The sequence below is a fragment of the Populus euphratica genome, unplaced genomic scaffold, assembly GCF_000495115.2.
Source record: "Populus euphratica unplaced genomic scaffold, PopEup_1.0 scaffold708.1, whole genome shotgun sequence".
Classification (NCBI taxonomy): Eukaryota; Viridiplantae; Streptophyta; class Magnoliopsida; order Malpighiales; family Salicaceae; genus Populus; species Populus euphratica.
Genome location: NW_011500378.1, coordinates 137,002 through 163,646, shown reverse-complemented (window position 1 = coordinate 163,646; position 26,645 = coordinate 137,002). Strand labels below are relative to the sequence as shown.

General features: G+C 33.2%; 3 protein-coding genes across 3 annotated transcripts in view; all 3 read left to right on the top strand.

Annotated features, from left to right (window-relative positions):
* LOC105114211 (uncharacterized) overlaps window positions 1-828 on the top strand; it is a 3,665-nt gene extending 2,837 nt beyond the window's left edge. The window contains exons 3-4 of the mRNA XM_011010696.1: window positions 346-416; window positions 740-828. Coding sequence (XP_011008998.1) covers window positions 346-416; window positions 740-828 — 160 coding nt within the window. The remainder of the gene's footprint in view (window positions 1-345; window positions 417-739) is intronic.
* On the top strand, window positions 677-3,662 carry LOC105114208 (uncharacterized). Its single transcript, XM_011010692.1, has 2 exons — window positions 677-830; window positions 1,469-3,662. Coding segments are annotated over exons 1-2 (2,109 nt in total). The 5' UTR covers window positions 677-828; the 3' UTR covers window positions 3,576-3,662.
* A 16,131-nt stretch (window positions 3,663-19,793) lies between these two features.
* TDT (tonoplast dicarboxylate transporter) lies at window positions 19,794-23,004 on the top strand. The gene is made up of 6 exons (XM_011010691.1): window positions 19,794-20,372; window positions 20,605-21,082; window positions 21,184-21,227; window positions 21,733-21,828; window positions 21,972-22,482; window positions 22,568-23,004. The coding sequence occupies exons 1-6, from the start codon at window positions 19,935-19,937 to the stop codon at window positions 22,600-22,602; spliced, it is 1,602 nt and encodes a 533-aa protein (XP_011008993.1). The 5' UTR covers window positions 19,794-19,934; the 3' UTR covers window positions 22,603-23,004.
* The last annotated feature ends 3,641 nt before the right edge of the window (window positions 23,005-26,645 follow it).

Here is a 26,645-nt window from a genome sequence, read left to right as displayed (position 1 = left end):
GTTGTTTTGTTGAATATGAGTTCTTAATTGCCTTGTCTCCTTTTTTAAATTATAAAAAAATTCAAGATAACGTCCAGTGACTACTTAATCATCTTATTTAAAATAACTTCTAATAACTATATATTTATTTTATTAAAGATAACTACCCACTTATTTCTTGTTTTAAGGATCTTGATCTTGTATCATGTAGATTATTTATACCTTCCATTCACAATTCATATTCAAGTCTCATCTACAATCAAGTTTGGCATGTTCTTCTTGATCTAAACTTTATAATTTTTTGATCAATTTTAGTGTATATATAACAATCCCCACTATTAATGCTCGTGAACGTATAATATCCAGGTATGGTTTTTGGCTACTATTGAGAAGATATATTGGTATAAAGTCCATCAAGAGAGTGGCCAGAAAGAAAGGTACAGAAGTCTAGCAATCAAAAGTGAAATACAGAAAATTAAAGCCAGGGGAGCAAGTCCTCAAGGTTTAGCTTGTGAATAAAAAAATTAATTTATTCTATAGCTGGTGGGAAAGACCCTATTCAGAGGAATAACCCACCATTCATATGTACGTACCATAAACATTTCATAAAGTTGTATATAGCTTGTGCAGACAGTAAATTATTTATTCTATTCCTTCTAAGCAGTATAAAAAACATTTAACATTTTGCTTCGTGATGCACAATATCCTTAAATAAATCACCATCTCTATAAATTAATAAAACACAAATTTGTGGCACCAGGATTGGGAACGCAACTCAAGCTGGTTACACAGCAGCGTAGTCGGCAGACATTTACTTCAACAAACTTTGGGGCTGCAAGTTCTGTGTGAATGTATGTTTACATGCTTTTGTTTATGCATTAATTTTTTATATTAATGTTATTTTTGGTGGATATAAATGATGCTATTTATTTAAGTACTTGAAAGGTTGGCTTGAATGAATGATTTATATATATATATATATAATGTATCAGTTTGTACCTCAACTACTTTCAAATCATATATAGATTTCATGGATACATGAGATCCTAAATCTTACCACTGATCAGCCAGTTTATGTGGTTGAAACTTTGTTATGCTATGGCATATTATTTATGTAAAATTTGTTTGGTTCTTTATGATTTTGATAGCAATGTGTTTAACTTGTTGAAAAATGTTCCAATATTTACAAAAATGTGTTTAACTTGTAAAAAACGTGTTTAGCTAGATGAATCCCTAATCTGACTTGGTAAAATTAGGCTTGAGACAAAATTCTTTTTTATGAAAATATATAACCGTTTAGTTTAAGAACTAAAATAAATGAATAAAAGGAAAACGTAGATGAACTCCTAATATATATGAAAATAGAATTATTAGTCCTTGTATATAATAAGGAAAAAGAAAAAAAATGGTCCTTTTGTATGTTGTTTTTAATTTTCTCAAGTTCGTTTTGTAACTATGCTGATTTATTTTTGAAAAATGTGTTTGCTAGGGACGTGTCGTCAAAGATTGATTTAGCCCATCTGTCTCAAGATATTGTAGAACTATGGAATGAATGGCAGATTCGGTCTTTAATGTTACTCAGTCTCCTTCTGCAAATCTTGCTCACCTTTGTTGGACAACGACGGAAGTATACTAATGGACGTTTGCTGGGGACTTTTCTTTGGGTAGCATACCTGTCTGCAGATTGGGTGGCAACTTTTTCGTTGGGTATCCTTGCTCGCAGCGAAGCTGACTCCGCAAATCCGAAATTAATTCCTGTGTTTTGGGCTCCAATCCTTCTTGTTCACCTCGGTGGCCCTGGAACTATTCCTGTTTATTCAATGGATCAAGCCAGTAAATTATTGATAGTTCGCCTTCTTCAGCTAGTAACCCGAGTTGGTGTGGCTTGTTATGTATTGTTCAGGTTATGGAACAACAATGTCATCACGTCGGTATTCATTCCCATCTTTGTATCAGGAATCATCAAATATGGTGAAAGGATTTGGGTTTTGACGAGAATCCACGTATACAATAATGTGTCGCCACAACCTTTTGCGGAAGTACATCGCATCAAGATTAAAGATATATTACCCTGCTACAAGAATACAAGAAGTGAGGTCATATATCTCCATGAATCTTATATTTTATATAAAACGTTCCAGGTACTGTCCAAGAATTTTGATCTCGTCAGATTGGATCAAAAATTCACCTATGATTTGGTTTCTAAAAAGGAAGCGGAGGAAGCCTTCCACTTGATAGAAGTTGAGCTGGGATTCAAGTATGATCGGCTTTATTCTAAGGTGACAAGGATTTCCAGGTGTCGCGTCATTCTCCGCTCTACCACCTTCTTATCATCTATTTCTGCATTAGTTTCCTTCTCAATAATGACAAAGAGCAATAGTGTCTATTCGAAAAACGATAAGATTATATCTTACGTGTTGCTGAGTGGAGTTGTGTGCCTTGAAACTTATTCCATCATTATGCATCTCTTTTCCGACTGGACTATTATTTGGCTTACCAGTACTAGTGAAAGAGCTGGTGGTATTCCCCGTGGAATCAATTGTCTTTCTCTGTTACTAACATTTTGTAGGAAGTGCAAAAGATATTGGTCAGGATCTATGGGACAACACAACCTAATAAGTGCTCAATCAAACAACAAGCTTCTTAAGAAGTACTTTCCATGGATCATAGGGAGCATTGATAGCCGGCAAAAAGTGGGGAAGGATTTAAAAGAATTGATCTTCAAACAAGTCAAGGATAAACGTTCAAGGTACGATCCCGATATCAGTGATTTCACTTTCCTCAAGAATCTATTGAAAGAGAGAGGTCGCGAGGCACTTCAAAGCAAGGATTGCATCGGTAAATTTGGATGGAGTGTGGATGGTGTAGAATTCATTCATAGCCTCCTCACTTGGCACATTGCTACTCATGTTTGTTACTTATATGATTCTGATCAGAAGAACGGTTTTCACAAGAAGCGAAAAAGTGTAATATTGAACAGCACATTATTATCCGATTACATGTTGTATCTTCTGGTTAATTGTCCAACCATGTTAACGAGAGAGCCCAGCGAAACAAGGTATAATGATACGAGAATCCATTTGCGTCGTCTCCTCTCCTGGAATACACATAAAGCAGTAAAGCTCAGCATTTCCATGGAAGAATTGAATGCATTATCGTTTCAGGAAGCTGAAGTGAAATCCTTTTTCAAAGAATTGCTTCAAAGTCCGTCTACCGTGTTAAAGGAAATTGAAGAACAAGGCAAAGGAGAAATGTCGGCCCTGCTAGATGGTTGCATGCTTGCTGTGTCATTGCAGTCATTGGAGACACGGGATGGTTGGTCAAATGACAAGAAATGGGAAATGATAAGTCATGTGTGGGTGGACATGTTGATGTATGCCGCAAGTCATTGTGGATGGAAGCAGCACACTCATGCACTTGCCCGAGGTGGGGAGCTACTCACTCATGTCTGTCTTCTCATGGCACATCTCGGTTTAAGCAAGCAGTGTCGACCTGGAATAAATGAACAATTAGCTGATCGGTCTAGAAGGCTTGCTGGTATTCTTGAGTCTGAAAAACCTAGCTCCCTGGGTCTGAGGTATATTTCTGTGGAGTAGTGCTGTTATTTTTAATGCTTCAATAAGGATGGAACTTTCTCATGTATTGTTATACTATGCCTTTTAGCTTTATTTTGTTGTTTTGATGTACTGAAAGTTTGTAACCTTTTTTTATCTCATTTCAGAACTGAAAATATTATCTTCAAATATGCAAACGAAGCCTATCTCCTTTTACCATATCCTGATTTGAAGACCCATGGTTCTTATACCTTTTCACGTGATACTACCAAGAGTTACCAGCTTATTAAATCCATATAGAAAATTCTAAAAGAGTAAAGACTACCAAAGTCTTGTGTGTGGTCCCATACCATGTGATAGTGGGACCATCACATTAATTTTCATTTGATGACTGTCTCTTGGTGTTAATATTAATGTGGTTCAGGTACTGTAGCGGTAGATTTGAAAGGAGAAGAGAGGAGAAGAAAATTAAGAGAGAAAAAGAGAAGAAAAGGCAGCAGAGCAGCCTTCATTCTTTCTTCGATTTCTAGCTCGTTCACCGTTGGATCGGGCTGAGATTTTGACAGCAGCTTTTAAACATGTTGATCTTCATTCGGGACGGTTGGATCGAAGTTTAGTGGTGTGGAAGCTGACCGTTTTCACAAAAAACGGGGCTATCAGTTTTGTGAGTTTTTCTCAAATAATTCTCCTTTAATCTTATTGTAATCCAAGAATAAGTTGTTCTTGATGATATATATGTTGTATCCCTTAGTTGAATCTGAGGAAGAAAAGAATGATTGTGAACTCATTATTTGTTGATAGTGGAAGTTTTTAGGTGGACTACGGTCCCGTGGGTTTTCCCGCATCGGGTTTTCCACGTTAAAAATCTTGGTGTTGATTTTGTGATTATTTGCATTATTTTTCATCATTGTTTGATTCTGTTTTACTGCACAAAGAGGGAAATAATTGGGACTTGTGAATTGTAATTGTATTCCGCTGAATTGATCCGGGTAAATTGGTGTCCGGTTGTTCCTAGTTTTCCCAACAAAAGGGTATCAGAGCATTGGTTGTGTAGATTGAATTTCTTGTGCAGTTAAAATGGAAAAGGAAGATTCCGGCATGATAAAGCTTACTTCCTCAAATTATTTTCTATGGAAAACAATGATGGAGGATCACTTATATTGCAATGATTTGGCTTTGCCGATTGAATGTAAAAGAATAAAACCTGATGATATGGATGATGCAAAACGGAATGGGCTTAATAGAAAGGCTACTGGTAATGTTAGAAAATGTGTATCTTCTAAGTCCATTAATCATATTTCTCAAGAACATGACTGCTATACAGTTTGGAAGATGTTGGAAGAAACATTTGCTAAGGAGAGTGCACAAAACAAGGTTTTTGTAATTAGAGACCTTGTGAATTTGAAGTATAGAGATGGTGAAGATGCTTCAGTGCATATAAATGTATTCCAAGGGTTCTTGAATCAGTTGTCATTGATGAATCTAGAGTTAGCTGATGAAATGCAAGCACTAATCCTACTGAGTTCATTGCCGGATAGTTGGGAGACTTTGGTGGTGTCACTTAGCAATTCTACTCCGAATGGGAAGATCACTTTGAAAACAGTGAAGGATTGTATCCTCAATGAAGAGAAGAGGAGGAAAGGCACAAGCACTTCTGAGTCTCATGCACTTGTTACAGAAAGTCGAGGGAGAAGTCCAAGCAGGTTCTCTCACAGCAAGCAAGATAGAGAATCCAGCAATAGAAAAGGCAAATGGAAGCCAAGAGGAAGATCTCAGTCAAGGAAGGGTTTTAAGTGCTATTATTGTGACAAGCCTGGGCATATGCAAAAGGATTGCAGAAAGTATAAAAGAGATAAAAAGGGTAAAGATGAAGACAAGAATGAAGAGAATGGTACAGCTGCAGTTGTATATGATGGTGATGTTGCCATTGTTTGTGATGATGGTTGTGTTAATCTTGCATGTCAGGATACCACCTGGGTTGCAGATTCAGCAGCTTCTTACCATGTTACACCCCGACGTGATTTTTACACATCCTACACTGCTGGTGACTTTGGTCAAGTTAGGATGGGAAATCAAGGGATGGCTAGTGTTGTGGGCATTGGAGACATTTGGTTGGAAACCAATACTGGGTGCAAGTTGCTACTCAAAGATGTTAGGCATGTGCCTGATATGCGCCTACACTTGATCTCTACAGGTACTCTTGATGAAGAAGGCTATCACAATTACTTTGGAGATGGTAAATGGAAGCTCTCCAGAAATTCCCTGATTGTTGCTAAAGGGAAGAAAATGGGTCTCTACATGTCACAAGCCAAGGTGATCAAAGGGGAGGTGAATGCAATTGAAGATTGCTCTACTGATCTGTGGCATAAGCGGCTTGGACATTTAAGTGAGAAAGGCCTTGGCATCCTTGCCAAGAAGAACTACCTTCCATTAAAAGGTATGAACTTGAACACATGTACTCATTGTTTAGTTGGCAAACAACACAGAGTTGCATTTCAAAGATCACCTTCACATAGAAGATCACATGTTCTTGATTTAGTTCATACTGATGTTTGCTCTATGATTGACAAGTCTCTTGGAGGTGCATTGTACTTTGTTAGTTTTATTGATGATCACTCCAGGAAAATTTGGGCCACTTGTTTGAAATCCAAAGATCAGGTGCTTGATGTCTTTAAGGATTTCCATGCCAGAGTTGAAAGAGAAACTGGTAGAAAGCTCAAATGTGTTCGAGCTGACAATGGTGGTGAATACAGGGGTCCTTTTGAGAAGTACTGCAGGGAACATGGTATCAAGTTGGAGAAGACAGTTCCTAAGACTCCACAGCAGAATGGAGTGGCTGAGAGAATGAACAGAACCATTGTTGAAAGAATTAGATGTATGCTCTCTCATGCAAAGCTGCCTAAGTCTTTTTGGGGTGAGGCAATGAAGACTGCAGTTGCAATGATCAACCTTTCTCCATCAGTTCCTCTTGAATTTGATGTTCCAGATAGAGTTTGGAAAGGAAAAGATGTCTCTTATGCACACTTAAGAGTGTTTGGATGCAGGGCATTTGTACATGTTCCTAGAGATGAAAGGTCTAAGCTTGACAGCAAGACAAAGCAGTGCATTTTCTTGGGCTCTGAAGATGATGAGTTTGGCTATCGGTTATGGGATCCAAAGGAGAAGAAAATTGTGAGAAGTAGAGATGTTATCTTCTTTGAAGATCAAACCATTGAAGACTTTGAACAAAAGGAGAAAACAGAGTTCACTGTTTTTATTCCAACTAATTCAAATCCAAGACCTACTCCACAGTTACCTTTAATGCCTGCTAATCATGGGGGAGACTTGCAAAATGATGATGGTGGTGGTTCTCTTATTGAGCCATTAGTTGGTGATCCTGAAGCAACTAATGATGATGTTGATGTTATTCCTGAACAGGTTATGCAGGAAGCTTCAGATGAGCCACAATTGAGAAGGTCAGCTAGACCTCGCCAACCTTCCACCAGATATTCTCCTCATGAGTATGTGTTGGTCACTGATGGGGGAGAGCCAGAATGCTTTGATGAAGCTATGTCACATGAGAAGAAAAGTGAGTGGTTGAAAGCAATGCAAGAAGAGATGAAATCCTTGCATGAAAACCATACCTTTGAGTTAGTGAAGCTTCCTAAAGGTAAGAGAGCACTCAAGAACAAATGGGTGTTCAGGTTGAAAATTGATGAACATTGCTCACAGCCAAGGTACAAGGCAAGATTGGTTGTGAAAGGCTTCGGACAGAAGAAAGGTATTGATTTTGAAGAAATCTTTTCACCAGTGGTCAAGATGTCTTCAATCCGAGTTGTGCTTGGCTTAGCTGCTAGTTTGAATCTTGAAGTAGAACAACTTGATGTGAAAACTGCCTTTCTCCATGGTGATTTGGATGAGGAGATCTACATGGAGCAGCCTGAAGGTTTTGAAGCAAAAGGTAAAGAGCAGCTAGTTTGTAAGTTGAAAAAGAGCTTATATGGGTTAAAGCAAGCTCCAAGACAATGGTATAAGAAGTTTGATTCTTTTATGGTGGATCATGGTTATGACAGGACCACTTCTGATCATTGTGTATTTATGAAAAGGTTTCCAGATGGAAACTTTATTATTCTCTTGTTGTATGTGGATGATATGTTGATTGTTGGCCATGATGCTAAGAAGATTCAGATGTTGAAGGAAGAGTTGAGCAAGTCTTTTGCAATGAAAGACTTGGGACCAGCAAAACAGATTCTTGGTATGAAGATCACACGTGACAGGAAGAAGGGAAAACTTTGGCTATCTCAGGAGAGATATGTTCAAAAGGTACTTGAGAGATTCAACATGAGCAACTCCAAACCTGTTTGTTCTCCACTTGCAAGCCACTTTAAACTAAGTTCTAAGCAGTGTCCTTCAAGTGATGAAGAAAAAGATGAGATGAAAAAGTTTTTGGATCCTTTGGATTTTTTTTTTATGCCTAAAATTTTTGGATCCTTTAGATTTTTTTTTATACCCCCAGCTTTGTATGGGCATCTTCGATGATTGAGAATTTTCTTTTATGCCCCCAGTATTGTTTGGGCACTTTCAATTGTCGAGGTCTTTTTCATGCCCCCAAGAGTTATTTGGGCATTTTTAATCATTAAGGATTTTTTGGCACTTGCCCCCCACTGTAGGGTGTGATCCTAGTCAAGGTTATTTCTAAAAAAAACATTACTAGGCTCAAAAGGGAACTGTAAAGGATATATTTCAGCCTTGTGAAAAGGATTGTCAAAGATGACCTTTCTTCATCTCAAATGCATGCCTTTAGGATTAGGAAGCTTTGTTTTCATGCGAATATGCAAAGTGATTTCTCATTATTCATTCAAATGAAACTCAACTTTAGAGTCATTTCATTGTGTTTTTTCTTGTTTTTTTTGTTTTGTTTTTTTTTAGTGTATGGTTACCTCTCTAAGGAATCTCTTGAATTTTCAGAACTCATTTGTTTTGGACAAACACCAACATGATTTCTGTTCTTATACTAAACTTTGAATTACCAAAAAATCTAGGTGAATATGTGAGATCATGCATTGTTTTGGAAGAAAGGGGAAACACAACCAAAAAAAATCTTGGTGCAATGGTTTTATGCTTGATGTGTTATTTGCATGAAATAGCAGAAAATGAAGGCATGTCATGAATTCAGGAAAACATATGATCTTATTAACAAGTAAGGCTCGGTGGATAGGGAAAGTCTTGTGAAATTTTGAGCCAAATTACCAATAAAAACTAGAATAGGGTGAAAAAATTAAGAATTTTTTTTGCAGGCATGATCGAGCAGAGGTAGTTTTTTTTTTTTTTGACAGAGCAAGAACATGCTCTCTTCTGCAATGGTGATGCAATTCCCTTTTGGTCAACTTTCCCACAAAAGCTTTTATAGAAATGTTGTAGTGTGTTGGGGCTCTTGACTGTGTTTGCCCCCAACTTCTTCAGGTTAAGTCGTTGTTGGGTTTCGAACAAAGATGATAGGTCAGTTGGAAGGAACTTCCCTAGAGATGATTTTCAATATTTGCTCGAGTAAGCTAGAGTTGAGTCAAGCGTTTGTTCAGAGACTCCAACTCTTCTTGAAAATGGATGCTACAATGAGCATGCTCTTCATCTCTATTTTTTTTTGCTCAAAATTAGGTGTTGCAGACTAGTAGGGGAACCACTTTTTATTTTGGCCTGATGCAGTATGTATGTGCATTTACAATGGATGGATGTATGTGTATGGATGCAAAGGCATATGAATGGAAAAAATCCATGCAAAATGAATATATAGGGAGATCATGCTCTAAAGGAAGGTTCTAGGCCATTACATGATAGGTAGACTTTCTACCTAGTCTTAAAAGGGTCTATGAACTGCCTAGTGACCACCTCACGTGAAGGCAGTGTAGGGGTTTACAAGGAATGGTTGGGGCACAGTGTGACCACTATTATCGAGTAAGCACTCAGCACATAGTTGGATATTTCATGAATTTGAACCTCGACTGAAAGTCATGAGGTAGACCGCTACTCCCCACCTATCCTAGAATTGGGTGTCCTTGCAAAATTAAAAAAATGCATGTATTTATGTATGAACCAGAAATAAAATGTGTTGAAATAGTAATGTTTAAATAAATAACAAATAATCAAACAAACAAAGCTTAGTCCAACCAAACAAGGCGTCCCTAGTGGAGTCACCATTCTATCGCACGTTGGAAAATCCACGCGGCATCGGCGTTGGAAAATCCACACGGCATCGGCTGGCGATTTTTTTTGTTATTATTTGTGTTTTGCTTGGTTCTTTAGAGTCGCCACCTAGTATTATGGTTACTAAGAACCTATGGTTTGCGAGAGTCTGAGTAAGGGACTGGTTGTGTAAGGGGAAGACGCATCACCCTAGTGAACCCTACCTTAGGTAAGCTGTATTATTTGTTTGATTGTTTTTTTAGGTCAAGTTTCTATTCGTTGGTCTTTTTTAAGGTTCAAGGCACATCTCCTTTCGTGAAGGAGTCTCTACCTCTTTGGGTTAAATCCTAACCATTCTAAAGTCTAAATTTTAAAATTGCCTTTATTTACACCTTGTATCTTTAATACCCGAGGGTGTACTTTATCGTGTAATTTTACACCCCACAAATATTAAAGTCTGCATCTTAATCCTAAAAAAGGGGTTAAGAAAAGGAACAAATGGTTTTTGATATTTTGGTCAGACCTTAACGGATAATCATAAACTAGTTATGATATCCATTTTTTGGATTTTTAAATCGTGAAAAAGATGTAATTTTTTTATTTTGAAATATGCTTGAAATATTTTTTAGGATTTGGCCGTATGCAAATAAATATTTTTTTCTTTTTCTTTTGGAATTTTTTTTGTTTTTTTGAATATTTCGGAGAAAACCAAGCATTTTAGTACTGGACTTGTATCTTACAATGTAATTATCTAACCCAATATTAAGCAAACTTGGTAGAAAAATATTTAATAAAATCATAAATTTTTTTGGAATGATTTTTAAAATTTTTTAAAATTGTTTTTGAATTTTTTTTTAACATTTCAGTGAAAATCAGGTATTTTAATACCGGAATTGTATCTTAACATATAAGTATACAACCCAATATTAAGCAAACTTTGTATAAAAATATTTAAGAAAATCACAAATTTTTTGAAATGATTTTTTAATTTTTTTTTAATTTTTTTATATTAATATAATATAATATAATATTAAAACATGTGGGTTGGACCGGGCTCAACCCATGAAAAGTGAGCCAAAATCAGCCCAAAATGGGTGGGCCGATGTTAGCCCAAGATTTTTTGTTTGGGCTGGGCTTTGACCCGGCCCATTGGCTAATTAATTAGCTGCTGCATGCAGAATTTGCATGCAGCAGCCACGACGGGGAGGGAGGAGGGGTGATCGGAGAAGAGAATTAAGCAAGGAGGTTTACCTGGTGTTGGAGAGCTGGCGGTCTGGTGGAGGACGACGGCGTAGCTGGTGGCTGCAGTTGTGGAGGTCGGCAGAAGAAAGAAAAGAAGAGGGCTGGTTGCAGGAAAAATGGACAGAAAAGTTGATTTTCAACCAACTTTGGATTCGATTTTCTCCTCCCTCTGAGCATGAAATTTGCTCTTATTTATAGGCATTGAAAGAGGGTAATCTCGTCTTCGATGGGGAAAAATTTTCAGCCCTTGATTCGACTCGAGGAATCCACAAATCTCAGGCTGCAGGCTGCCCAAGGTAGGCACTTTAGGCCGACCAACGGAGTCTTTTTGAATCTTATAAACCCGACCGGACAATTCACGAGGCTAGAGAGGTTATAGGTGAATATGTTAGTACATGCGTTGTCGGATTTGGTGGCCAAACGAGGCCGAAAATGCGCTTGGAACGTTGCTACTTGGGCAACTTTTCAAGGAAGACGATAAACAATAACTTTTTTTTTTCAACTTCAACCCTGAATTTAGGCGCCTTTTTCATTATAGTCCTTGGTCTCATATTTATGCAATTTCACCCCTAATTGACCATTAGACTCTCAATTTCTTCAATTTGACCCCTGATTTCACTTAATTAACTTGGTAAAAATTAAATTTGATTTCTTAAAATTTCAATCTTCTCAATTAAACCCAAATTAGACTCCCAAACTTAATTTTTTTACCAATTAAGCCCCAAATAAAATTAATTTGACCAATTTAAAGTATAATTAAGTCCTTGCACTTAATTAAATCCTTTATTTGGACCTAAATTAATTTGGCCCATGATTAAATCAAATTGGCCTATTAAAAATTTAATTATGTTATTGGACTTAATTTTTATGCAAATTTATCCAATAATCATTTAATTTGACCTTTGAATTTGTATTTTTCTGTTTTTGGGCATAATAGGGTACAATTAGGCCTTAAAATTCCTTCCAAAATTGTAGCTTTATTTTTGCCTATTTTTGCAGTTTTTCTAGATCAGTTTTCCCCATGTTGTCAATCTTTATTTTATTTTATTTATTTTTATTTTTATTTTTTTAAAAAATAGATTTTAGAGAATAACCCAGAATTAGGTTAAAAATGGATTTTAGAGAATAACCCAGAATTAGGTTTTCTCAGTAGGCCTAGCCTTGAATTAATTGTTTCTCTTCTTCAACCCTCGGATTATTTCCATGAAAAACTTTGAATTATTTTTTTATTTACTGATATAAAAATATATTTAAAAAAAATATTATTTTAATATATTTTTCAACAAAAAATACTTTAAAATACAATACAGCGTGTGAGAATAATTCCAAGTCTATATTGCAAGAACCATCAAAACAACGGATGGGTATAGTCTGTCTTCCGATCACATGCTCGTGCTAGCTAAAACCAAATGCTTACAACCTGCAACATTTCCAAGCTTAACCCAGCATAGATTATACCTCATCAATGAAGTTGTCTAGCTACATCTACTTCTCCACCAGAGAAAACCAAGTAGTAACTGTTACCATAAACCAGGGTTCAACACTTCTTCACGAAAAGCGTTCATCTACTACTTATTTGTTTTCTAGATGCACATCATGTCATCTCCAATGTTTTTGTTTGCCATTATCTAAGACCTCGTGGTCAAGTTCATAGATATTTGCTAAAAAAAATTAGTTTTTCTAAAAAAAAGTATCTAACAATGTCCAAGTCATGAACTGGTTCTTACTAGAGTCAATAAAGCACCCCTCTTCATATACTAGAGAATCATTTTAACTAGATGAGCTTCCATGCCTCTTATGAAAAGCATTCACGTTTGTTTCTAGAATTAACTTCATTCTTCTTTTGAGCTTTGTAGCCATGAATGATCGACTAAACCTCATCCCCTCCAACTTATTCCAAGTTTTTAAGAATCTATTCATTTAGAAGATATCTACACATCTTACTTTTCTATGAATCATTTATTATTAGTTTAACAACATGGTTGTAGTTATGTTTTAAAGTATTTTTTATTTGAAAATATATTAAAGTAAGTTTTTTAAATTTATTTAAATTTATTTTTGACATCAACACATCAAATAATCTAAAAATATTAAAAAATATCAATTTAAAACAAAATATAAAAAAAATATTTTTAAAATACAAAAATAAAAAATATCTAAAGTGTCATTTTTATCATGAGAATAACGCATTAAAGTCAAACTGTACTTGTCTTCGTATTCTTTCTAATTTATATTAATTTAAAAAAATAAAAAAAATATTTTAAAAAATAAAAATCACCTAAGAGTGTGATTGGCTCCTCACTTTATGTTTTAAAAAATAAAAATTACCTAAGAGTGTGATTGGCTCCTCACTTTTCTCACGAGAATCACCCATTAAAATCAAACTCCACTTGTCTTCATACTCCTCCTCGTCCATATTCCACCATTAACTAAACACCTGTCGTATCCACTCATCTTTAGTCGTATCATCAGCATTGGAGAGATCTGTTGGGTAACTGCTTTTGCCTTTCACCTTTTAACCAAGGTGACTACGTGCGCCCTTTGTTATAGGACAATCACATCCTCCTCCTTTGGGAATGTCCTGTGGTGGCTTCAGCATTTTTCACATCTCGTCCATCATGTGCACCAATGGAGAAAACATTGCCATTATTTCATAGAGTTTTCGCACCTTTCAGAGTATTGCAAAGCTTGATTGATAGAATAATTATGATTATTTTTTAAATAATTTTTTGTATTAAAATATATATTAATAATATTTTTTTTAAAAAAATATTTTTAATATCAGTATATTAAAATAATTTAAAAACATATTAATCTAAAAGTTAATAAAATATTAAAAAAATTATACTTTTTTAAAAATACTTTTTGAAATGCAGTAATTGTATAAAAGCTTTTATTTCCATCCCTGCATGGATTGAAGTTACCGCTATTGTCTTCTTTTAGAGCTTTAGAGACTTTCTGCTATCTTCCTGAGGTGCTCTTAAACATTTCTCTTGTGCATTAGTGCAATATATGTATTGCTCACGTATGCTTGATAATAGCTCAATTTATCACATTTCACCGAGTGAAAAAGAGGGTGTTAATTTTATGCAGGTAACCTGAATCTATCATCTCCGAAGAAATCACATCTCCATTGTATCCTTAACATGCAAAACCAAAACCCAATCGGCGCTTCGCAGATCAACTTCCTAGACTATCACCATTCGAAATGGACTTTAACACATTCAATATAAGAAAGTACTCACGTTACTTTTTTTTTTCATTTTTCTGGAATTTACATGCTTTTTTCAAGGTTATCTTTTATTTTTATATTTTTTTTAAAATTTTTTTATTAATTTTTTTGAATATTGAATTAATTGAAAATTTAATTTTATAGTTTTTTCTTTAAAATATTATAAATTATTACAATATTTTTGTATATAATTTTTTTCTTTTTTTTATGATTTTTTTTAAATATTATTTGTCAATTTTTTTTTTTTCATATTAAACTAGTTTTGAATTTTACTTCGAAGTTTTTTATTTAAAACATTATTAATTATTATAATGTTTCCTTACATGATTTTTTTTTGCTATAGTGTTTTCCTACATGTTTTTTAAAAATTATTTTTGTCAATTTTTTTTAGTATTGAACTGATTGAGAATTTAGCTTTAACTTTCTCTACATGTTTTTTTAATATTTTTTTGTTTTTTTTGTTTTTTTTCAAAATTATCTTCTTTTTCTTTTTTTTCAGAATTATTTTTATTGATTTTATTTTTTTAATATGGAGGTGGTTGAAAATTTAGTTTTGTAGTTTTTTTCTTGAAAATACTGTGGATTGCTACAATATTTTTTCATATTATTTTTCTTATGATTTTCTTAAAATTATCTTTATTGATTTTTTTTTTCATATTAAGCTGATTGAGAATTTAGTTTCGTTGTTTTTTCTTTAAAATATTATGGATTACTACAATGTTTCCTCACATGATTTTTTTGTTATGATTTTTTTTAAAATTATATTTATAAATTTTATTATTTTTAATATTAAACTAGTTAAGAATTACAACAATAGATTTTCTCATAAAACACTATAAATTGCTACAGTGTTTTTCTGCATGTTCTTTATTTATTTATTTATTTATTTTATTTATATTGAGCTGGTTGAGAATTTAACTTTATATTTTTTTTTTACCATTGTGAATTGTTACAATGTTTCCCCGCATGCTTTTTTTGTTATGATTTTTTCTAAAATTTTCTTTATTCATTTTATTTTTTAAATATTAAACTGACTGAGAAGTTAATTTTATAGTTTTTTTCTTGAAAATATTATAGATTGTAATAGTTTTTTTCCATATAATTTTTTTATATAATGTTTTTAACAAACCCACAACAATACACAAGCATACTACAAGTTCGCGACATTGCACCGATATAGAATCTAGTATATCATATAGCACGTTTAAAATTCTATCTCTTTAAATAAAATTTTCTAGATTATATTTATTCATCATATTAAATTTTTGTATATTTTTGTATATGTAATTGGTGTCTATACGTGAACAATACAATTGTTCAAAACAAATTTCAACTTACTAGTTATGCTGTGATTGTGCTCGACACTTAATTATAAATTTTTAATAAAAATAAATATACTAAAAAAATTGAAATGAATAAATAAAGTTTGAGATTTAAATCTAAACAATACAAATTAAAAATTATGAGGGTTTAATCATATTTAATTTATAACTTGAAAGTTAAATTTGAAAAAAATTAAAAAAAATTATTCAGGTTAAATAATGATATCAAAAGTTTAATTAAAAAATTAATAAGTTTAAGAAATTAAAATTAGTTTAATTAATAAAATATAATTAAAGAAATATTTCTTAGCTAATTAAGGTCAATGTTATAAGTGATTAAAGTTCAAGGTCCATCTTGTAAAATTCGCAGCAATTCTGCTCAGGGGCCCGATTAAGAAGTTTTGAAATTTGGAGGACCAGATTGAAAACAGCCGCCCAGTCCACAAACGGCTCCGTTCTTCATTTCTGGCCATCGTCTTCTTCCTCTGAACACAGAGGAAACTCCCTGCAAAAAGAAAAAAAAAGGAAACACGCCCATCAGACCACCCATGCGTGCAATGATTGGCCTCCACGACCGCCATCACCACCTTCCCAGACCATTCCCATCATTGGCAGGTCATAGAGACGAGGAAGGCACCACCACCCAGACCCCTGCAATGGCAGGACTCCGGGAGTTCGAGTCCTTGTCAAACACCAACGCCTAGCGAAGCCTTATCCTCCTCCCAGGAAGGAAGAGGCGGGCTAAAAGACTACCACGCACGGTCCCCTATAAATACCCAACAAAGCAGCCATCGCTGAGGGGGACGAAAAAAAGAAAAAGGAGGGAAGGGGAGGAGAAAAAAGAAGAAGAGAGAGAACAAAAGAGAAACGGAAGAATAGAGAGAACAACACAAAGAAAAGAGAAGAAGAAACAGAGGGGAAGAGAAAGCAGAAGGAGGAACCCCAGTTCGCCAGCAACGAGCGTCACCAATCTCGTCTCCAAGCGCAGCAGCAGGTAAGCCTTCTTCTACCTCTCTGTTTTGCAAATTTAATTAACCAAGCACTGTGCGAGCACGCGTGAATTAATTCAGGCGTGCCCGCTGCCAAAACCGGGTTACTGGTCTAAACCACCAACCGGGCCGGGCTGGGTGGATCCAGCCCAGTGTAATAAAGATTCTCATCATTTATTAAAAAAATAAAGATAGCCATACATAGATTTAGTGTTTGTGCTTTTTAATTGTTTTTCTTTATTTATTTTGTTTGAATTAAAAATGATCCATAAGGGGCAATCAACTTTGAAAGTAGTTAAATGCCTTATATTTTCCCTGCCCATGATATTTCTTGTTTATATTCCTGTAGCAAATGATAGGAAATTAATTTCATCCATTTACATGCGTATGGGTTTGCAGGGTGTTCAGTGGGCCGTAACCAAATGATAGGAAATTAATCTCATCCATTTTCAAGCATAAGAAGATTGAAAATATTTAAAATTTCAATAAATAATTTTGTTTTAGATAACCATCAGTGAATAATATCTTAATTTGTTGGTAGAGAGTTAATATAAAATCATTAATAACTTTTTGTTTAACTCTTTAAATTTTATTATTAAGATAATTTTTTAATGTAGTATTAAAAATTTGATGATTAAATTAAAAGAATATGTTAAAAATTAATAAAAAAAACCAGGTAAGTCTTCATCCAAGACATAGATAGATATATGCTAGTTGATATCTCACATTTATATCGTTGGTAGAGCTAGAATAATCTTAATGTCCACACCATTAATGTGAAGAGATATTGCTAGTTGACTCATGAAATTAGGAGAGATGAAACACATTATAAAGAATAAAAATTAGAGTTACGCTACCTTGGTAAGCAGAATATTACAGATGGACCCTGCGAGAGGTGAGTGTCACTCTCAAATTATTCAAGAGGGGGCATGTTTGGCCCCCCGATCTTACATTATTGAATCCAGATGGGCCATCCTCGGTCTCGATCAGCACAACCTAGTCCACACACGTATCTTGCTTTTTCTCTTTTAACATTTTCTTCCACGTTCTTGCCATGTGTGCCCGTGCCAGGCTGAGAGCCACAGTTCCTGAATAATTGCAATAATTGATGGCCTTTTTTTAATTATATATATACTCGGATGAATTTATTTATAGCTTGATTAATTTTATAAATTTTAAAATTAATAATTATATAAATTTTTAATAACTTTAAAATTTATAAAATTTAAATTAATAACCTCTAAAATATAAATTTATAACTCAACTAGTTCAATTTCCCACCTCAGAATTAATTTTTTGTTATTGGATGGTCACTTGGTTGAGAGCCATGCTGTTCTGACAAATCGCGAATTATAATTAAGCTTCTTTGTCATTTGTGATCCAGACTTTTTGGTTCCTCGTTTGTCTACTAGCAGGGGAGGTAGTAACAACTACATATGAACCTCAACGATTACCTCAACGGTTACGTGCGAGGATGGTTTCCAAATTGAAAAATTAATCTTTTTTTTTTTTTCCTGATATTTGAATACAAATTTACGAGGATGGTTTCCAAATTGAAATCTTCAAATTAATCTCTCTTCTTTTTTTTCCTGATATTTGAATACAAATTGAGTTGCTTAATGTTTGCTAATGTCTTTCTTTTTTTTTCTTTTTCGTCAAGTCAATATAATTAATTAATTAATTACAAAGAACAAGAAAAAACCAGTTTTATTTTATTTTTTTATCAACATTCATTGAACAAATTAAACTTAGAAACATGAGAATCTAGGCTACATTAGAATAATATTAACCGAGCAATCACACATCTTTAATTCATTCCAAAAATGTTTTTAGATCAATTTTGTTACATTAAAAATTATATTTTTTTAAAAAAAATCTTTCTTATAATTTCTTTTTTAAATGATTTCAAGATTACAATATGAAAAACAAAGATCATGATTGAAGATTTCAATTATCTAAGCATTTAATTACAGAGATAATTAATAATATTAGACCTACCTCTTAGGCATATAAATTAATCTCATGACTTAATCAATAGACTAATCAGGCTTACTTGGGCAATTTAATCCTTATCTGGACGATTTTATTGGTGCCACACTGCCACCTGTAAATAGTAAGAACGAAATAATATACACATATAACATCTGACTCAGCTATCTTTATCCACTCGAAATCAGACAACCATATCCTTCAGCCTAGTTCAGAAGCCATCCTGGACATATTTATGTCTTTACATCATTATTAAAATTAGCAAGGGCCACATGGAGTCATCGAGTAACTTGTGGATTGTCTGATATCCACGTGGCTTCTCAAAATGAAAGCTAGCTATTTTATATACAAAATAACCGAACTTCTTCCTGGGATTCAATTGGTTTGTTTAGGATGATTGCTATTTTACTTGTATTTTTTAGTTTTTTTTAACAAAAATATATTAAAATAATATATTTTTTAAAAAATAATTTTTAATATTAACATTTTAAAATAATCTAAAAATACTAAAAATAATTTTAAAAAAATAAATTTTAATAACAAAAATTAAAATTCAATTACAAACACACCATCATTCAATAGGATATATCAATAATGCTATTGCTATTGTGTTGGCATCATTTTCACCAAGAAACTTCCCCTTGGATGGAGTTACTTACAAGACTTGTAGATGCCAATTATAGCCCCTCTAATTACATTCTCAATCACAATGTTGATTATTCAATTTCATTTGAGTGGCGTATTTTCTTAGAATAATATCAAGGAAGGCCCAAGGTAGTTACGGGTCAAAAGTGTGAAAAAATAAAATAATGGTTTTTTAACAAAATAAAATCAAGAAAAAAAATTAGCATGTTAATGGTTATTTTCAACATCATCCCCGTGTTGATTAGGTTATCAAATTAATCTAATATATATAACTTGATCGATATCTACTTTAAATTAGCTAAATTCTAAGTTAATTAGTTAAACCGATTGAATTTTAAAATGATGTCCAATACTTTATTGAAATTAAGGTTTAGATTTTCCTTACTAAATAAGGATTAGTAATAAGATAAAATTGGATTTAATTAGTTAATTTATGACACACATCAAAATTAAGCAGCATTAGTTGGCAGCATAGCCACCATATACCTGGGATAAAATAAAATATTTTGCCCTTATTCTTATCTGGCAATGTCTTTATTAGTCACGTTGGTTGTGCATAAATGATCATCATATGAGCTGTGACAAATTATTTAAAAATTAATGAAGCAACATCCAATCACAAAAAAATAAAAATAAAAATAAAAATAAAAATAAAGAGTCGACAGAGAAAAGAGAAGTTGTCTACTGCTTCCCTCCATCGCAAATTCATGAGATGATATAAAAATAGCCGTAAGGGTGAAACATTTTTATTTCCCATTCTTCTCTATCCTCGAGTCTCTCACAAAATCATCATTATCATCCCCACCTTGTTCATTTCAACAAAATGAACGGTAATCACACCCCTAATCTCAACTCTGATGATCCCAAGACACCACTTCTCCCAGTCCATGATCCAATTCAAAGGTCACCAAGTTCCAATTCATCTCTTATAACTTCCCTCCTCACACCAAACAATTTCTACATCTTGCTAGGACCCCTTTTGTGCACCCTTATATGTCTTTTGGTCAAGCTGGATGCTCCAGTGACTAGCATATACATGTTAGCTATTCTTGCTTGGATGTTTTCTTGGTGGTTCACTGAGGCTGTGCCTATGCCCATCACCTCCATGGCACCTCTCTTTCTGTTTCCTCTATTTGGAATTGCTTCTGCTGATAGTGTTGCTCGATCTTTCATGGATGATGTGATTGCTCTTGTTCTTGGGAGCTTCATTCTTGCTCTTGCTGTTGAGCATTATAACATTCACAAAAGATTAGCATTAAATGTAAGTTAAAATTGGAAATCATGATTCTTTTGAAATTTTCCTTTACGTGAAACTTAACTTCTGGAGCTTGAATTTGAGTTGTACTGCTGACTACATATGCATCCACCTTGCAAATCTTCTATTATTATTTTCGTAGAGATCCGTTGAATCAACCACTGCTGCTCCTTTTCAAAAGCAAACGAATTCTTCCTGTACACTAGGAACTTTCTGACTACAATTGTGGGCCATGCAGATAACTATGCTGTTCTGTCGAGATCCATTGAATCCACCATTGCTACTCCTTGGAATTTGTGCCACCACAGCTTTTGTCAGCATGTGGATGCACAACGTGGCAGCAGCTGTTATAATGATGCCAGTAGCCACTGGTATCTTACAGCGTCTGCCAATGGGTCCCATTCAATCCGACGTTGTGGGCAAATTCTGCAAAGCAGTGGTTCTTGGGGTCATATATTCTGCAGCTATAGGAGGGATGAGTACCTTGACAGGGACAGGCGTTAATCTGATATTGGTGGGCATGTGGAAGAGCTATTTTCCTGAGGCAAATCCCATCAGCTTTAACACATGGTTCTTCTTTGGGTTTCCTTTAGCTTTGGTGATTTTCTTTGCTTTGTGGACCATTCTTTGTTTGCTGTATTGCTCGAAGGGCTCAGCACAGGTCCTTTCTGTTTATTTGGACAAAGCCCACCTTAAGAGTGAGCTTGAAATGTTAGGTAAGGATCCCAAAATTTTGATTTTTGTTTTTTTCAATATTGCAGAATTATTTTGATGAATTTTGTAAGCCAATAATTAATCTTAAATGTGATGTGTGTAGGTCCGATGGCTTTTGCTGAAAAGATGGTATTGGCTGTTTTTGGGGTGAGTACATGGAATATACAATAGAAGTTGTTTTTAAAATATTTTTTATTTAAAATAATTAAAATATTTTTTTTATATTTTTAAAATCCTGTTAAAAAATACTAAAAAAATATTAATTTTCCGGTTAAAAAATACTAAAAAAATATTAATTTAAAGTTTTCTAAAAAATATGGTTTGTACTCCCAAACAATACCTTAAACTACCATGTAATCCATAATTATTTTATTGTATACTACAATCAACCTTTAATTATAGCTATGACACCCAAGTGTCTGCCTATTTAGCTTGACTCACAAGTTAGCATATAAATTTTAAATTATTTTTTTAAATAAAAAATAAAAATGATATTTATGTAAAATTAAAAAATTTAATTCAATGTAAAATATATCGCTTTGAATTGATAAGCTACTAAGTTGACCTACTAAGCTGGATGGGGTTTTAATTATAATTATGCTTTTAATTAAGTTTAGCATGTCCTTATATTGTAAGGATTGGGTTAGCGCAGATGCTAATAGTCCTATGGATGACAAGAAGTATAACAGATGACATTCCTGGTTGGGGAGCTCTCTTCAATGGACTTGCCGGCGATGGAACCGTTAGTGTGAGTATAATTTAGTCCTGGGAAAAATTAATTCGAATTTTTTGTAGTTTAGTAGTTTATATATGTTTAACTTTTTATTAAGTTACAGTCAATTATAACCAAAATAAATGAATTGAAATAAGTCTCTACATGATGAAATAAAGGTTATGATGGCAACCTTATTGTTCATAATTCCAAACAAGAAGCAGAGGGGTGAGAAATTGATGGACTGGAACAAATGCAAGAAACTACCATGGAACATTGTGTTGTTGCTAGGAGCAGGTTTCGCCATCGCCGATGGAGTGAAGACTAGCGGCCTCGCTGAAGTGTTATCGAAGGCATTAGACTTCTTGGAAGAGGTACCATACTTAGCCATTGCGCCCATGGTGTGTCTGGTAAGTGCCACAATCACTGAATTCACTTCAAACAACTCAACCACCACCCTTGTGGTTCCGCTACTGATCCAAATTGCGAAGACGATGCATGTGCATCCACTTCTCCTCATGGTTCCCGGGGCAATCGGAGCACAGTTTTCGTTCTTGCTTCCAACTGGAACACCTTCAAATATTGTTGGGTTCACAACAGGGCATATTGAGATCAAAGACATGATCAAGACAGGGGTGCCACTTAAGGTTTTTGGTATTGCTGCATTATCTCTTCTCATGCCTCCACTAGGTAAACTCAAACATTTCTTTGAGGTTGATTTTTCCTTTTCACGAGGGAAAACAAAACTTGGGATGCTAAATTTATGTCATTGCAGGAGCTTATGTCTTTGGGACAAATGGAGAAGTTTAATAGCTGCAAACTGTAACATATAGTTATGGATGGTTCTTTCAAGTGAAGTCTCATGGCAAGCGAAGAGACGCAATGTGGATGATAATTAAGCAGGACTTAGCTGAGATGTAGCAATTTCCCTTTAGCTCTTACAAATACAGGAAGATTATTGTACAGTTTGCAAGATAAAGAGAAGAGTACTACTGCTACGACAAAAGCAGCCCTCTTATCCCCCACCCGCAGTTTTTTTTTTTCAGCTCCTTCCTTCGATAGCTAAAATATCTTGTATCTAGTGATAGCTTCCAAATGTAAGATTATTTCTTATTTTTTTCATATTTTCTTCCTCTGTTGTATCACAAATGGTTGGAGTATTCAAGCATCGTGAAATTATATAAAAGAAAAACCCATGAAGAATTGACGAAAGATTAAACAGTCAAAGAAAAAGATAACACAAACCATTCATTTCGATGTAAACTATATATTATGTTTTTTTCATGAATAAATAGTGGAAACATTTAAATCTTAAATTTTATGAGGATTTAAATGAAAATATAACATACTCTTCGATGAACAAATGGAAAGACGCACGCTCAATGGGTTCATAAATTAGGTCCATCAGGCCAACTTTTCTCCAGATGGAAAAACTTATCTAGCCCATATGCTATCTTTTCTTGGGTCTTCGTCGTCATATTTCTACCTAGTCGCCAGGCCTAGTTTTACTCATTGCAGAGGATTTCATTTTCTTAAAAACGTTGAAAAATCTGAGATTTGAAGTGAGGCTTAAGCTTCAATTATCCTTTCCTTGTGTTTTGGACTACTATATGTTCTTTTCTTCTCATCAATCATTTCTATGTAAGAATTAGAAACTTTAATTAATTGGCTCGACAATTCTTTTTTTCTTTTAAGAAAGGTGTGATGCTTTCCAAGTTTTATTGAGTCTTTGGTCATCAAGACATCGAATCACTCACATTGCTGCTCTTACCACAACTTTTATACAAGCATACTGCACCTTGAATGACGTTGCGGTTCCTCGTTCTTTTTTGTTTTTTGATAGCCCATTACCAGATTTCGTCTCCTTTCTTTCACTTGTATTCTCCTGTTTGCATCATTTCAAGCCACACTTGACTTCTCTGCCGTCTCAGAAATTGTTCGGTTTACAAGCATAGAAGCTCTCACTCGGCAGCAGGCCTGATTTTGGCGAGTTGATCTTGATAAAACATAAGTCTTTGAGCCTTATTTGGGCTGGGTTTTTAATTGAATCACGTAACATATTAATCTAAGAAATTAACTCTTTTAGTTTTTAGTAATTTTGGTTGAATTGATCAATCTAATTCAAATCTAATGTTGTTAATATTAAAAAAATTATTTTTAACATTAGTGTATTAAAATAATCTAAAATACTAAAAAAATTAAATTAAAATAAAAAAATTAATTATTTTTTAAAAAAACATTTTCAAATATAAAAACAAACATGATATAATATCCATTTAAATAGTTCCAGAACCATTTGACAATAACTGATTATTCAATTGAGCTTAATGTCCTCCATTTGACAAACCTGTCTTTGTCCGTGCAGGTTAAGTTTTTTTCATCAATCCATTGCTATGATTAATTTCAGAAATGTTGACTTAATTCATGGTATTTTGATAATATAACAAAAATATATTTTAATATCTCATCTTGCAAATTAAATTTTTAAATTAAAAAATTCTTTATATATATGAGACGGCCAGATAGGCAGCTGTAAGTTGTTGGTTATTCAATTGATATCACATTTACTTCAGATTATTTTATATTTTGTTCATATATTTTAATATCTCATCTTGCAAATTAAATTTTTAAATTAAAAAATTCTTTATATATATGAGACGGCCAGATAGGCAGCTGTAATTAAGTTGCTGGTTATTCAATTGATATCACCTTTACTTCAGATTATTTTATATTTTGTTCCTTCTTTCATCTCTAAAAAGTTTTAAAATTGATTAGGCTATTAAATATAAGCCCAAAAAATAATCATTCATCTTTGGTGTCGTCAATAAGCAGTGCTTTAAGGCATTTATTTTTGGGTAAATACAGGCAGGAAAGATAAGCTTAGATATATTCTAATGTTATATTTGAATATTTTTCTATTTTTTTAAATTTTCTTTAAATTTCACTATGCTTTTCTCGATCATTATCTAAATAGTTGTTTCATTAATAAATTAATCAATTATTAGCTTAGATTCTAATGGTATAATTGAATTTTTTTTCCTTTTTTTTTTAATTTTCTTTAAATTTCACTATGCTTTTCTCGGTCATTATCTAAATAGTTGTTTCATTAATAAATTAATCAATTATTAAAAACTAAATACAATGAGCTATGCAATCTAAAAAAATTGTTAGAGAATATTATAAATTATATCCTGAAATCTCATCTAATAACTTAAGTTTTTGAATTGGTATAATTTTTTAATTTGGTATCAGAGTTTTAATAACCAAGTGGCTACAAGTTCAAATCTCATCACTCTTATTTATTTAATAAAAATTAAATATAAGATAATGTAATGCAAGTTTCAAGTTTAAAGAAATTTTACTCGAGAAATATATTAAAAAATAATATAAATTATATTTTAAAATTTTATCTAACAATTTAAGTTTTTAAGTTAATATGTTTTTTTAAATAAAATCTGTCTTTAGGTGGTCATCGTAATTATTTTCCGCTTTTTTTGATTTTTTGATTTATGATTATGAACTCAGATTTTTACTCGAGAAATATATTAAAAAATAATATAAATTATATTTTAAAATTTTATCTAACAATTTAAGTTTTTAAGTTAATATGTTTTTTTAAATAAAATCTGTCTTTAGGTGGTCATCGTAATTATTTTCCGCTTTTTTTGATTTTTTGATTTATGATTATGAACTCAGATGGCTTATCCTATAATACAAATATTTCAGGTACAGTACGAGCAGTGGTAGACTCTATGATTCAAACACTCACAGAAAAGTTGTCGCAGCTATCATAAGCGGATCAGCTGATGTTATATTTGGTTTTAAGAATCTGTTGCAGAAAATGCACAAGAAACTTGAGCTCATGAAAGCCATTCTCAATGATTATGAAAACCATAAGAGCAACATGAAAACTGACGCATAGATAAATACATAACTTGGATTTCCGAAGTTCTGAAATTACCGTTCTTAATATATTTTGAAATTCAATAATTCGTAAAATTATTTTGAAAATAACTTATAAACTGTTCTGAAAGATTACATTTCTAATCTGAAGATTATTAAATATCTTGAATTTTGGATTGTGGGTTTGTGATGTATTAAATAAAAAAGTTGTTAATGCAAGATTATCTATTTGTTCTTAGATTCAAATATTATCTCCTATAAAAATAAATAAATATCACCAACTAATATAACTAATCCATTAACAAGTGCCATGAGAACTACACCTTAATTAGCCAGAGCCATTAATTGATTAATAAATCAAGTTCAATTTAAGACTTTAATTGTTCTCATTCTTATTGGAATAAATAGAAGATAGTATTTAATATAATTAGCTGATTCCATTTATTTTCTTTCTATCATTTTTATTCTCTCTTTCTTTGTTTTCTCATTTCCCTTTTCTCTTTCTTCTTTGTGATTTATTTCTGTCGGAGTCAGGGGCAATTTAAAGGAACAAAATACATATAGTAAAGAAAGTAAAGGCATTACTCTACGTAGAAGCAATTACTTTAGTTACTTTCCAAAAGAAGTCTTCCTCTTTTCTTGCTATCCAGTAGCTTATCAGTCCTGAGTTCCCCACCTTGACGTTGTGGAATCATTTCTTTCATTTGTTGATTACTTCTGGAAGACAAAAATAACAAAGTATTTGAAGACAACAAAGCATTATATTGCTATATATAGGTTTAGCATCTCACTTTTGATTTGTTTACCATTGTTTTCTGTCACAAGCTAGCTTGTGTTTTCTTTCTTTTTTTCTTTTTTTTTCGCTACATAGACGCATGGCTTGCTCAACGCGACTTTTAGCTGAAACAGTATCCACGAGTCCAACTGATGGCTTCCAATGATGGGGAAAA